We start from the raw sequence: 14,437 nt of genomic DNA, 5'->3' as shown, positions 1-14,437 counted from the left end.
CACAACTACCATATGAGTCAGCTATCCCCACCCACAGGTACTTAAGCGAAATGAAAACATATGACCATACAAAGACTTGTATAGGAAAGTCCTGAATGGCAGTTTTATTTGCCAAAAATTGGAAGCTTTTTTTCACCTGTTGTTTAACCATGAATGAATAAACAAACTGTGGTATGATCCATACAATGGATTATTACTTGGCAATAAAAAGGAATTAACTATTGGTATATACTGCAACATGGATGACTCTCAAGATAATGATGCTGAGTATGAAGAGTCAGATAAAATACGTACTGTATAAGCCCATTTATATAAAAGTCTAGGACACGAAAACTAATCTACAGTGACAGAAAAGAGATCGGTGATTGGCCGGGGAACAGCGGAGGGCAGGGCTGGGAGGCAGGGATTACAAAGCAACATAAGGAAACTTCTAGGGCTAATGGCTATATTCATTATTGATCATTATGATGGTTTCATGAATGTATGCATATGTCAGCACTTATCAAATTATATACTTTAAATGTACATTTTATTCAATACCAATTATACCTCAATAAAACACTTAAGAAAAAGACTGAGAAGGGAAGAAGTACAGATAGGGGATAGAGACCACTCTTTTGCATAGTTTTACCGTAAAGGGAAAAGAGAAATGGGGTGTGGGGCGTGCTAAGGCTTTGTTTTAAAACAGGAGACATCATAGCATGTTTCTTCACTGATGGGAATAACCCAGAAGGAAGGGAAAATTGATACTGTAGAGAGGGGGGTGGGGGGGCACTGCAGAAGTGATAGCCTTGAGGGCCAGAAGAGGTGGGACCCAGCACATGTGTAGGGGGTTTGGCCTTGGGCAGAGTTTGGGCAGTCCCTCTCCAGCAGCAGGAGGGAAGGCAGAGGACCAGATGTGGGAGGCAGGTGGGTGTGATGCGGGAGCTTAGGAAAAGTCTCTTTTGATTATTTCTATTTTCTCAGTAAAATGGAAAGTAAGGTCATCAGCCAAGAATGAAGAAGAGAAAGTGGTTTTGGAGATTTAAGATGAGAAGAAAAGGTGTAAAGTAAGGGTCTTGGAGAGTAGGAGAGAGAAAAAGTTAGGAAAGCAGCACAGAAGACCCAGTAGAGGACAGGGGTCATGAATTTCCTGGTGAGACCAGTCCATACAGTTGGACAGTTTTCTTCACTCGCATCCTGATGCTAAGGTGCTGCTAGCACGTGTGGGAAGTAGGCCCTGTTCCTCTGGCCTTCGTACCCGAGAGGTCTTGCGGGCCTTCATCGAAATAACCCCTGCTCCCTATGCTCTATCTCCTTACTCTGCTTTATCGTTCTGCACATTTATCCCTAGCCAGCAGTGCTTTACGTGCTGCTTTGCTTGTTGTCCATCCTTGCTATGTGTCTAGTACTTAGAACAATGCCTGGTACATAGTAGGTGTTGAAGGGACAAAGTCTGAGGGCCTCTCCACCCATAAAAAGATCCCACGTTTTTATGTCCTACATCTCTATCCCAATTTCTTCTGTTGTCTGCTTATGCTTCTCTACCTTGCTGCATCCTGGGGGACTATATAGGTTATGTCTATAGGAAATTTCTTTCTGGCTTTGGTTGGGGCCAGTGGGGTCCACTGGCAGGAGTCTAGAGCAGCAGGAGAGTGAGGTCACAGAACTTATCATCTAGGATGGTTTCCTGTGGTCACCTCAGGCCAGCTGCATGTCAACGGCCGGTCCAACGTTGGTAGTCTCTTCTGCCCTCCCCCCTCATCCCTTCAGGACAAGGAGTCTTAACACTTCCATGACTAACCTTAGATTTCCTTACCCATTTGTGGTTTCCTTACCCTGCCCTGGCCTATGTAAATAATCCTTTATTAAATCCCCTTAGAATGATCCCAATTCGTGTGCACCATCTGTTTCCTGCTGCGACTCTGACAGAATCCTTATCTGTGAATAATGATTTTAATAACTCTGAATTCCATTAGTGCCTTGCTACTCAAATGTGTCCAGGGGCCGGCAGCATATCATTACCTGGGAGCTTGTAAGAAATGCAGAATCCCAGGCCTCGCTCAGACCTATGATTTGGGATTAGCACTTTCAAAAGATCCCCTGGTAATTCCCGAGCATATTAAAGTCTAAGTAGCACAGCATTAGGGTATTCTGAGTTTTACTGAAGGTCTTTTGGGTGCAAAAAAAAACAAGGACTAGCTCAGAAAATGGGGTCTAACACCTCAGGCAGGAAAGGAGACCGACTGCACAGAAATCTAAGAATAGGACCCAGCAGAAGGGAAGCCTCCTGGAGACAGGACCTGGATGGTCAGCGTGGATCTCAGAGATCTCAAGAACGGGCATCTGCAGGACTTTGCTGCTCTGCCCGGATTCATTACACTCTACGTATTTGCCTCACGTTCCATAACCAACTGGAACCCTCATCATTTACTCTTTTATCTTTTTTGCCCGAGTTTTTACTTACATACGGCTTTGCATAACTCTGAATCTGAGCCCACTTTTTGCCTACCATGTGCTTCCTGGTCTGTCTCATAATCTTATTTTGCTGACTTCCTGAATTTCAGTTTCTGAGAGTAGGAACATTATTTGCCCAATCTGTCCCTGTCTGGGCAGAGGTTTTTGCACCAGCCTCTCTCATCTGGCCTTTAGATTAGCTGCCAATACCTGACGCAGCAGGCACTGGGTAATACAGTATAAAACATGTCTGCCCCGGGCTGTCTGATCAGCAGGGGCTGTGGAAGAAAATCATACTATGATTACATGTCTAGTTAAAATGGTCTTAAAAGATATGAAATGGGGATTTGAAATCTTGGTTGCAGGCTCTTTCCCCTCTGCCTCTGCTACCATTTCCCATCCTCTGCTTCCTCCCCACAGTTCCCAGGAACATCTGCATCTCCTGGCAGACTCCGACAGTCCTAGAGATGACTTTCCATGTTCAGGGTATTCCAAATGTTGTATAACAAAATTAATTACATTTAATTAAACTTATCCATTTTTTATAGCCCCAAACAAATCGAAAATGCCATGTTAAGCTTATGAGATGGCAGCCCTCCAAAGGGTTCTGCTCCTGGGTATATCTACTCTCGGAGACATAGGCAATTTTAGGGATCATCTTACATGAGTGAGTCTGATGAATGGCCTCTCAGCCTGAGTTAAGCATCAGGCAGGAATTCATCTTTGGGTACCAGGCTAAGCAGCTTTCTCACTCAAATAATCTTTCTCTTCTCACTTCCTTTTCATAATGACTAAAATTATGAATTTGCTTTTCTCTTTCCTCTACTATATGGTAGCAGGGGAGGGAACTACTTGGATTTCTCACAAATACAGTGTCTAGTATATGGTAGTTGCTGAATTAATGTTTATTGAATGAATGAACGCTCCTGATCATTGGTTATATGCCTCTCCCACCTCATGGACTAATCAGGTTTTTCCTGTGATAACTCCCCAAGTCTCAGTGGATTTCTTGCTCTACAGGTTTGACAGGTGACTGTGGTAGCTCCAGGTCTGTTTCACATGTCTTTTCACCTTGTGCCAGACTGAAGCAGTGTCCTCTCTTTGGTCCGTGCTGGCCTCAAGATGGAAGGCAGGCGTACAAAAGGGCTGAGGGAAACATCAGTGCATTTTAAAGCCTCTGCTTAAACTAGCACACAGTCACTTTCACCATATTCCAAGAGCTAAAGTAAAATACATGGCCAAGTCCAATATCAGTAGCATGGAAAAAATATGCTTCCCAAGGGAAGGAGGGGGCTGGAGTAAATATTTGCTAAACAAGAATATAATCTACCACGAGTTGTTACCTGAGCTTTTCTCAACACTATTATGATGTTTTAATTAGTTTTCAAAATCAGCAAACTAAAATCGCCTACAATGTATATATTAAGGTCAGGATCCATTCAGCTCCAGGGACAGAATACAACTCAAAGCAGTTTATGCAAAAAAGGAATTTACCAACCCATGACATAACTGGGAACTATGAGGAGTAGATTCAGCTAATGTCCAGGGGCTCAAACAATGCCATCAGGGCTCTCTCTCCATCTCCTCACTCTGCTCATTGCAATGTGTTGATCTTATTCTCTCCAACCTCTCAGAGTCGGTTTCCATTTGCTAGAGGAAATGGCTGTGAAGGCACTTACAGAAGGCCTTGAAGCTACTATGTGCCAAGAGATTAGGTTTCAGTCACAAAGCTTTATATTTGGGATTTCTATAGATTTTATAAATGACAGCTAGCAAATTTCCAAGTTTAAGTTAAATGACATCTTTGAGAAGGCTAATTTAAGAATACTAAAAATTCACTGTTTCAGGAATTGGCCAGGCATTTTAAGACTCTTCCCCTGAGAGTGCTCTAATACTACTAGACACATGAAAACAATAATTTTAATAAGAAATATGTTTATTTTTAATTGTCTCAATTCAAAAATACTCATTCTTTCTTGGGGCTGGTCCATCGTATTCTCTTTAAAGATATTAAATAATCAAAATTGTGAGCAATTCTATTTAACAGTACACAGTAAAAAAAGCAACACAGGAATTCCTAACAATGAAACAAGGTCTCCAGAACGTGCCATTAAAACAAAGGGAGCATTTCCAATGACAAAAATGTAGGAACCCATGGATAAAAAATTAACAGAGCACATGCTAGAAAATGGGATCAATAAATTTTATCATCCATCCTCACTCTGAGTTTGCTCTGGGATGGCACAAGCACCTCTTATGAATGGGGCTTAGAGATATGATCACTTTTGTCTGGAGAATGAGTCCTTTGGACATGGGACTCATGTTACCTAAGTTCCTCAAAGCCTATTGTTTTTTCAACTTGTCCACATAATCATGACCAGAGGTTTTAAGGCGAAGACAAGAGCAGGAAGTATTTAGCTTTGACTTTTGAGCAGATGTAACACGAGTTCTTCATCTTCTGCTAAAGATAGGCCCGTGTCCAAAGGCTCTAAGGTTTCCCACTTGGCCTTCTTTCTGTTATGACTTGTGGGTCCCGTGTCTTCCACTTCATTGTTGTTCCTTTTCCTCATTCCCTGCTTCTTCTTGGTATCACTGGTAAGAACAAATCCAATGATTTACTTTATAAATAAGTTTATTATTATGAAACCAAACACTTAAAATAGAACAAAATTACCAATAACAGATAGTTGGTAAAGTGATATTATTATTCAAGAGAGAAAGAAACTATAACAACTTCAGGATATCTGTGTCTTAAGCAAGTACCTTACCACTAATGGATGAGAAGAGAAGGCCTAATTGTCATGCACTGAGCTCTGTGCGCAGTAGTCTGGACACACTGTCTCATCAAATCCTCACAATAATTCCAGGAAACTGTGGCTATATGATCCACAATTTGAAGACATGGAGAGGTACATAGTCTGGCTCCAGACTGGCTCTAATCTGTGCTTGTCTTGCCTCATCAAACTATTTAAAGTTGGATGATCCTTTAGGTGGCAGTCAATGGACTAACAGATATCAGGATACCAGGTGCTAATTCTAATATCTGTTGCATTGTGATATATAGATCATGAGTAAAACAAAACCTGAAATGTTAAATTACAAATTACTTAAGACATCAAATAAATTTCCTCATTTAAAATCTGTATCTAAGGCCTATATAGTCTTAAGAAAACATAAACATTATTTTCATATTCTGCACACACCTGAAGCATAGACTCATAAAAATAAAGCTAATTTCTGAAGATAGAGGCAATCACTTGATACATTAAAAATTTAAAAAGTGAAATATCCCCAAAGCATTCTGAGATACCATCGTCATATTCGAAGATGACCCAATTACTGGATAGAAAATTAAAACAAAAAAAACCCATCTATCAGAAATTAAAACAAAAAAATCATCTATCAGGTGAGACACTGGGTTACATTCTTTACACAGATCACATCATTTATCTTCATGAAAATCCTTGGTGTGTGAAGCATTAGCCTCATTCTACAATGCGGTTAAGAGAGGTCAAATGATTGGACCCAGATTATAAACACAGGATTCACTCCCAGATCTGAATTCAGCCCAAAGCCAGGTTATTGAAAGCAATTTGAGTTGACTCACCTCCACTAACATTTGGAGGGCAGTAATGAAAATAATTAGCTGTGGAAAGACATTGGTTTGGCACTGACACAGTCAGACCTTGACCAAACAACTAACATTTCTAAGACTCAGTTTCCTTATCTGTGAAGATGGGGATTATATAATTTACTTAGCAGTACTGATGTAAGAATTAAATAAAATTATAAAACGGCAAGAACATAGTAGTGCTTAATCCATGTCAGTTTCTTTTCTGCCTATAAACTACTCCCTTTCAAATAAATTCTTATATTGATGTTATATAATAAACAACAAAATATCATCACAGAAATTACATTATAGTCCCAGCACATGCTGCATTCCAAAAAAAAAAAAAAAAAAATTTGCTGAAGTTTCAATGGGCTCTATTACTCCTTAAGAATATAGCTTGGATAGCGAAGTGAATGTGCCTAATTAGCATATCCATTTATGACCAGCTTGAAGCAAAACTAAATAATTTCCCCATGTACCTCTCAGAAATGCCCAGTGCTCTGACTCAACAGCCATACTCTTTTACCACTGGAGGAAAGACAAACTAGACAACATTATGAGGTTATGTAAAGCCACAAATAATTGAATTTTTAAATAGTGCCTGGAAAAATGAACATGAAAGCGTGCCCTAGGATGGGAATTCAGTCAGCAGAGAAAGTAATTCTTAATGGAAAGGGGCCCTAATAAAAAATATTGAATCCTAGTCTGCTTGAGTAGGGCCAGTTCTGTGCCAATTCCACTGGGCTAGAGTATTTTATTTGGTAAAATACTTATTCTTACCCTGTCTGTACTTCAAGTGCATTTCAGAACAGCTCATCAGAAGTAACCTAATTAGTGGGCTTTACTAATGCATCTTTTATTAATGTGCACCTAAACCTTATATTCCCTACAGAAAATAATAGCTGGTTCAGATAATAAAAGGAAAATGGGAAATTTACACAGCCCAAATATGTTCACAATTAGTAGCTCTGCTGCTTTGCAGACCAATTCAAATTCTAGAAAGGTATTTCATACTACTTTCTATAGCAAATAAATGCTAATTTGTATATTATTAAACAATAATATAGATATTCTACAGATAATTCACCCAAAGTGGGTATAATGTAATGAATCTAGAGAACATTTAGTAAGAAGATAGCAAAATATGGTCACAATCTGGTCTCTTCCAAAAAGAATGGTGTGGCATTGGAGAGTGATATCAACAATATGGCTGAATAACACGTTCCTCATTCATTTCCCTTCCCAACAACAATCTGGTATCCAAGAACGAACAAAAGTGCCTTTGTGGGAGCTGTGGGATCCAGCATTACACGCCCGGGATCTGGGAGGAGTCTCATCAAACTGTGTGTTGGGTAATAAACATATAGACCTTGGTCCTGGTTGTGACCCCTGCAATGTCCCATGAACTGGCTCTAGTCCCTCTTGACTGTGAGAGAACACTGTTTTAGACAATCACCTAAAGATGAAAGCACCTTTGTGCAAATTCCAGTTTCCACTGCAGAAGTTCCAGCATACTACTGGAGCAAAAAATATGAGTTTGGATTCATTGGACAGAGTAAGAGAAACAGTTTGACTTTACTCACATCACATCTCTGCCAAAGCAGCACAGCTCAGGGCCAAGAGAGATGTTCTCGGCCTGTGACTTTTCCCTTGGAGGAAAGTGAGAGCATGTGAGTGAGTGCTTGGCTTTCCTAGCTATATAGGATGCTGGTAAAAGGGGCCATTTTTCTCTTACCCCATTCTGAGTACTAAATCGTAAGCTGCAAGACTGGTTAGGTAGAGGATAGGAGAGTGCCAGATAGAACTCTCCGAGGAAATTAAAAGGATGCGGATCCTACTAACTGCATCACAGACTCCAACAAGCCCACCCATGAATCACTGAGGATGCCTCACCCACGGATCCCTCCAACTGGCCCATGGGAACCCCCAGTATTCTGCATGCCTCACCACGCACATCCCCAACCCTTTTGGGCTCCCAAGAGCAGCAGTGAGAGTGCGCTTTGGCAGATGGCTAGTAAGCATGTGCAGGTAGCCAACTCAAATCTGTGGGCCAGGCAGAAACCACGAACTTCAGCTTTAGTGCCTCCCTTGGGAAAGCAAAAGGGAACTAGTCAAGACTTAGGTATATTGTGTTTTAGGATTCAGAAAAGGCATACAAGCTTAAAAATTCTTCCAAGAAAGGGAGCCAGAAGTATGAACCTAATACTAATAGATATATACAGAACATTCAACCTAACAGTAGTAGAATAATTATTCTCCAATGCACATGGAACATTCTTCAGGATAGAACATATGACAGGATACAAAATGGGTGTTAGCAAACTGAAGACTAAAATCACACCAAGATCTTTTCTGACCACAATGGTATGAAACTAGAAATTAATAACAGGAAGAAACTGGAAAATTCACAAATATGCAAAAATTAAACAACACAATCCTGAACAACCAATAGATTCAATGGAATCAAAAGGGAAATCAAAAACTATCTTGAAACAAACAATAAACGAAACACGATATACCAAAATATATGGGATGCAGCTAAAGCAGTTCTAAGAGGGACATTGACAGTGATAAATACCTACAGAAGAAAAAAGATCTCAAACAACCTCGCTTTATACCCCCCAAAACTAGAAAAGAACAAACTAAGCCTAAAATTAGCAGAAAGAAGGAAATGACAAAGATCAGAGTGCAAATAAATGAAATAGAAACCAGAAAAACAATAAAAAGATCAACAAAACCAAAACTAGTTTTTAGAAAAGATAAAGTTGACAAATCTCTAGCTAGACTTTTAAAAAAAAGACACAAATTAATTGAGGAAAAAAAGAGAATATTACAACTGATAACAGAAATATAAAGAATTATGAAAGACAACTTTGAACAATTATATGCAAACAACTGGATAACCTAGAAAAAATAGATATATTCCTAGAAAATTTCAACCTACGAAGACTGAATCATGAAGAAATACCAAGTCTGATGAGACCTATAACAAATAAGGATATTCAATCAGTAACTGAAATCTCCTAGAAAATAAAAGCCCAGACCAGATGGCTTTACTGGTGAATTCTCCAAATATTTAAAGAAGAATTAACACCAAATTTTAAACTCATCCAAAAAACAGAAGAAGGAATACTGCCAAATTCATTCTACAAGGCCAGCATTACCCTTGTACCAAAGTCAGATAAGGATACTATAAGAAAACTATAGGCCAATATCCCTGGTAAAGAGATGTAAATATTCTCAACAAAATACTAGCAAACTAAATTCAAATGTAGCTGCATTCCAAGGATCATACACCATGATCAAGTGGGATTTACCCCTGGGATGCAAGGATGGTTTAATAGACCCAAATTAATAAATGTGACTCACATTAATAGAATTACAGTTTAAAATCACACAATCACTTCAACTGATGCAGAAAACCATTTAACAAAATCCAACATCCATTTATGATAAAAAAAAAATCAATAATGACAAGCCTACAACTAACATCATACTGAATAGTAAAAGGTTGAAAGCTTTTCCTCTAAAATCAGAAACAAGACAAGGATACTCCCATTCAACACAGTACTAGACATCTCAGCAAGGGAATTAACACAATCACTTCAACTGATGCAGAAAACCATTTAACAAAATCCAACATCCATTTATGATAAAAAAAAAATCAATAATGACAAGCCTACAACTAACATCATACTGAATAGTAAAAGGTTGAAAGCTTTTCCTCTAAAATCAGAAACAAGACAAGGATACTCCCATTCAACACAGTACTAGACATCTCAGCAAGGGAATTAGACAGGAAAAAAAAAAAAAAAAAAGATGATGCTGAAGAAATGAAAGTCATCTAATCTAGCCCAGAAAGAAAGAGGTAAAACTGTCATTGTTTGCAGGTGTTATGATCTTATATATAGAAAATCCTAAAGATGTCACCAAAATCTCTCAGAACTAATCAATGAATTCACTAAAGTTGCAGGATATGTAAATCAGTAGTGTTTCTATAAACTAACAGTGAATTATTTGAAAAACAAATAAAGAAAAGGATTCTATTTACAATGCATCAAAAACAATAAAATTCTTAGGAATAAATTTAACCAGGAATGTGAAAGATCTGTACACTGAAAACTATAATATTCCAATGAAAGAAAATGAAGAAGACACAAATATATGGGAAGATATACTGTGTTCATGAATCAGAAGAATATTATTAAAATGGCCATATTATTCAAAGCCATCTATAGATTCAATGTAATCTCAATCAAAATGGCATTTGCAGAGGAAAAAAAAAAATCCTAAAATTTGTATGGAATTACAAAAACCCCAAATAGCCAAAGTGATCCTGAGAAAGAACAAAGCTGAAGGCATCACACATTCTGATTTCAAAGTACATTACAGAGCTATATTAATTTAAAAAATAACAACAACAACAAACAGTATGGTGCTGGTATAAAAACAGACACAAGGACCAGTAGAATAGAATTGAGATCTCAAGAATTAACTTTTGCAGATACAATCAATCAATATTTAACAAGAGAGCCAAGAATACTCGATGGAAGAAAAGAGAGTTTCTTTAATAAATGGTACCAAAAAACTAGATAATCATATACAGAAGAATAAAATTAGATTCTGTCTTACATCATTCACAAAAATGAACTTCAAATTAAAGGCTTAATTAAACATAAGACCCCAAATCATAAAACTCCTAGAAGAAAACATAGCAACAAAGCTCCTTGACACAGGTCTTGGCAATAATTTTTTTGATATGATACCAAAAGCATAAGCAACGAAAGTGAAAAACAAAAGTGAGACTACTTTTTTTTGAAACTAAAAAGCTACTGTGAAAAAGGAACCCTCATACACTGCTGGTAGGACTGCAAAATTGGTACAGCCACTATGGAAAACAGTATGGAGGTTCCTCAGAAAACTAAGAATTGATCTACCATATGATCCAGCAATCCCACTATTGGGTATTTACCCCAAAGACTTGAAAACCCATATCCAAAAAGATATTTGCACACCGATGTTCATAGCAGCATTATTCACAGTGGCCAGGACACAGAAGCAACCAAAGTGTCCTACAACAGATGACTGGCTAAAGAAGCTGTGGCACATATATACAATGGAATATTAGCCATAAGAAGAGATGAAATACTGCCATTTGCGACAACATGGATGGACCTCGAGATAATCATGCTAAGCGAAATAAGTTAGACTGAAAAAGTAGAAAATAACATGAAAGAGCTAAGAATATACAACATGAAAAGAATAGTCTCTTCGATAAATGGGAAAGCTGGATAGCCATATACAAAAGAATTAAACTGGACCTCGATCCTATATCATACATTAAAATCAATTCATAATGAATGAAAAAATGAAGATAAGATGTGCAACCGAAAAACGTGATAAAACTCCTTGACAATGGTCTTGGCAATGGATTTTTGGATTGGACGCCAAACTGAAAGCAACAAAAGCAGAAATACACAAGTGGGACTACTTCAAACTAAAAAAGTTCTGCACAGAAAAGGAAAGAAACAACAAAATGAAAAGGCAACCTATGAAATGGAAGAAAACATCTGAAAACATGTAAACCATGTATCTGATAAGGGGTTATTTAATATCCAAAATATTTAAGGAACTTATACAACTCAATAGCAAAAAAAAAAAAAAAAAAAAAAAAATAATTGGTGGAAGAACTGAATAGACATTTTCCCAAAGAAGACATACAGATGGCTAACAGGTAGACAAAAGAATGCTTGACATGATTAATCAGGGAAATGCAAATCAAAAACACAATGAGATATCTCTTTACACGTGTTAGAATGACTAACTGCTGGCAAGACTATGGACAAAGAGAAACTTGCGCACTGTTGGTAGAAATGTAAATTGGAATAGCCCCTACTGAAAACAATATGGAGGTTACTCAAAAAATTGAGAATTTAACTACCATACAATCCAGCAATCCCACTTCTGGATATATATCCAAAGGAAATGAAATCAGGATCTCAAAGAGATATCTGCACTCTTATGTTCATTGCAGCATTATTTGTGAAAGCCAAGATATGAATACAACCTAAGTGTCCATGAACACATAAATGCATAAAGATGTGATACACACACACACCACAAATATTATTCAGCCATGAGAAAGGAAATCTTGCCATTTGCGACAAAATGAATGAACTTTGAGGGCATTATGCTAAGTGAAATTAAGTCAGAGAAAGACAACCGTTGTAAATCATTTACATGTGAAACCTGAAAAAACTGGATTTATAGAAACAGAGAGTAAAATAGTGGTTACCAGGGGCTGGGGGGTGGAGGAAATGGGGTACAAACTTCCAGTTATAAGATGAAGCTCTGGGGATCTAATGTACAGCCTGATTATAATTAAAAATACTGTGTTACCTTAAGCTTGCACATTATCACAAAGCTGGTGGGGGGAGAGAAACCAAATCGTATGACATTACAGAAGCCTCTACTTTATTGACATACTAATGAATTAGGCAGAAGGGTTCTGACCCCATCTAGTTAATGTTCACTGGGAGCTTACTGGATCCAATTAAGCACTAGGGATTTTATTACTGGTTAACAGTCTAATCGTATGTAATAGTGAATTCTAGTTTCTTAAATAATTTTCTGGAAGTGCTGGGAGAGACTCTTGAACTTTTCAATCAATAGTTCTATTAGGTGCCTTATGGCAGCACATCATTTGTGCAGCTGACCAAATAGATGGCAGAATATTCTGAAAATAATATGTCTGCTGAAAAAAAAAGAAAACAAAATACAGGTGGGAAACAGTGGTAACCCTTGTGAGAGTTCCTTTCATGAAATAAGTGTACTCCACTGATCCAAAGGAGGCACGGAGGCTTACAACATAAACTGACAACTAGGTAGTGGCCTATGAAACAGAGCCGGGAGTCTGGGCCTGAGCTCTGCATTATTTTTATAGCAGTAAAAATATAATCCGTGTGATTTAAAGTGCTGAACTCTCCACATTCTTCAACTGTATGAGGCAAGTGTCAAAAGGAGCATGTCACTGCTCAGCATTGAGAGTACAATACAAGACTGATAAAAACACAACTTAAAAAGGAAACGCATGGCTCAGAGCACTGAAAGCTCCACTAATGCTGTAAACGAAACAACCAAAGCAAAAGAATTCAGAGCTACTAATCTTTCAATAATCCAAATAATGAAGAGATTTAATTAGTGATGTCTGCTGTGTCATTTAAAGAACTAATCATATAACAAAACACAGAGAATGTGTAACTGAACCAACAAGGCCAGACTGTAATATATGATATGTAACCAGGGAATGTAATGTGTAAACCTAACCAACAATATCTGGAAAATTCTACTTTGATGACTTGGAAATTTTAGTGAAAACTGCTATATAAAAGCTTGTCACAATAGCCAATGTAAACATTTGAGCCAATTTATTCATTGCTAATAATAAAGAGAAGATATAACATTTGAATGTGATCTCGATTTTAAAACCTTCATATATTAACGACTGAATTTTAAATAAAATCATGTAACTTTCTTACTTTCTAAATTCACTGAAAACAAGCCTCAAAATTCTCTCAGAAATAACAGATTTTTCTGTTATAGGTTTGAATTCCTGATTTCAACATTTATTTTTCTCAGGTACTTACAGTTACCTAGTCAGACAGAATAAGAGTGCAGTCTGTTCCATTTATGAGAAACAAAAAAAGGAGGAACACCCGAACATATGATGGTCAGCCTACCTCCTGGTTCCTCTTCCCAGCACTCCTCATATGGGGCCCTCACTCATGAGATCAGACACTGTGTGTTCCCACTTGTGTCCCTCTGTAATGTAAGCATGGCACTTCCCTCCTGCTGGGTTCTGCCCTGTTTCAAGATTCATCTTCAATTCTTTATCTTCTAAGAAAGGTACCCGAACAGCCTATTAAAAGTGATCTCTTTCCTCTGAATTCAAACACCACTGTTTATTAGACATTTTGCACCTACTGTTGCTACTTCCTAACACTAAAGTGATTTTTTTTTTCACCTGTATGCATCTTAACTCCCAAATAGAATATAAACTCCTAGTGGGAATGTAAATCACCACAATTACCTTTCAAAAGTCATTCAAGTATGCATGCCCAGCAACTTCTCCTCTGGGAATTTATCCTCAGGAAATAATTAGGAATGTGTATAAAGATTTAGTTACAGGATATTCAAAGCACAGTCATTTGTAATTTCTGAAAGTTGGAAACTCATATGTCCAATCATAAGGGATTCACTTGTTAAATAAGTTATAATGTTTGAAACAAAATATGATGTAGTTATTTAAAAAATATTGCAGGAATTTCTTTATTGACACTGAAAATATTGGGTATAAAACTAACAGAATGAGACCCTATATTTGTTTTA

At 37.6% G+C, this 14,437-nt stretch overlaps 1 protein-coding gene across 1 annotated transcript in view; it reads right to left on the bottom strand.

The window, feature by feature from the left end:
- Window positions 1-4,354: 4,354 nt before the first annotated feature.
- Window positions 4,355-14,437, bottom strand: part of DDX10 (DEAD-box helicase 10) — a 230,211-nt gene continuing 220,128 nt past the window's right edge. The window contains exon 18 of the mRNA XM_006913434.3: window positions 4,355-5,028. Within this exon, the coding sequence (XP_006913496.1) occupies window positions 4,851-5,028 (178 nt within the window). The 3' untranslated portion in view covers window positions 4,355-4,850. The remainder of the gene's footprint in view (window positions 5,029-14,437) is intronic.

Source organism: Pteropus alecto, unplaced genomic scaffold (genome assembly GCF_000325575.1).
Source record: "Pteropus alecto unplaced genomic scaffold, ASM32557v1 scaffold385, whole genome shotgun sequence".
Taxonomy (NCBI): domain Eukaryota; kingdom Metazoa; phylum Chordata; class Mammalia; order Chiroptera; family Pteropodidae; genus Pteropus; species Pteropus alecto.
The sequence above is the reverse complement of the archived record's forward strand: the minus strand, read 5'-3'. Positions and strand labels throughout refer to the sequence as shown.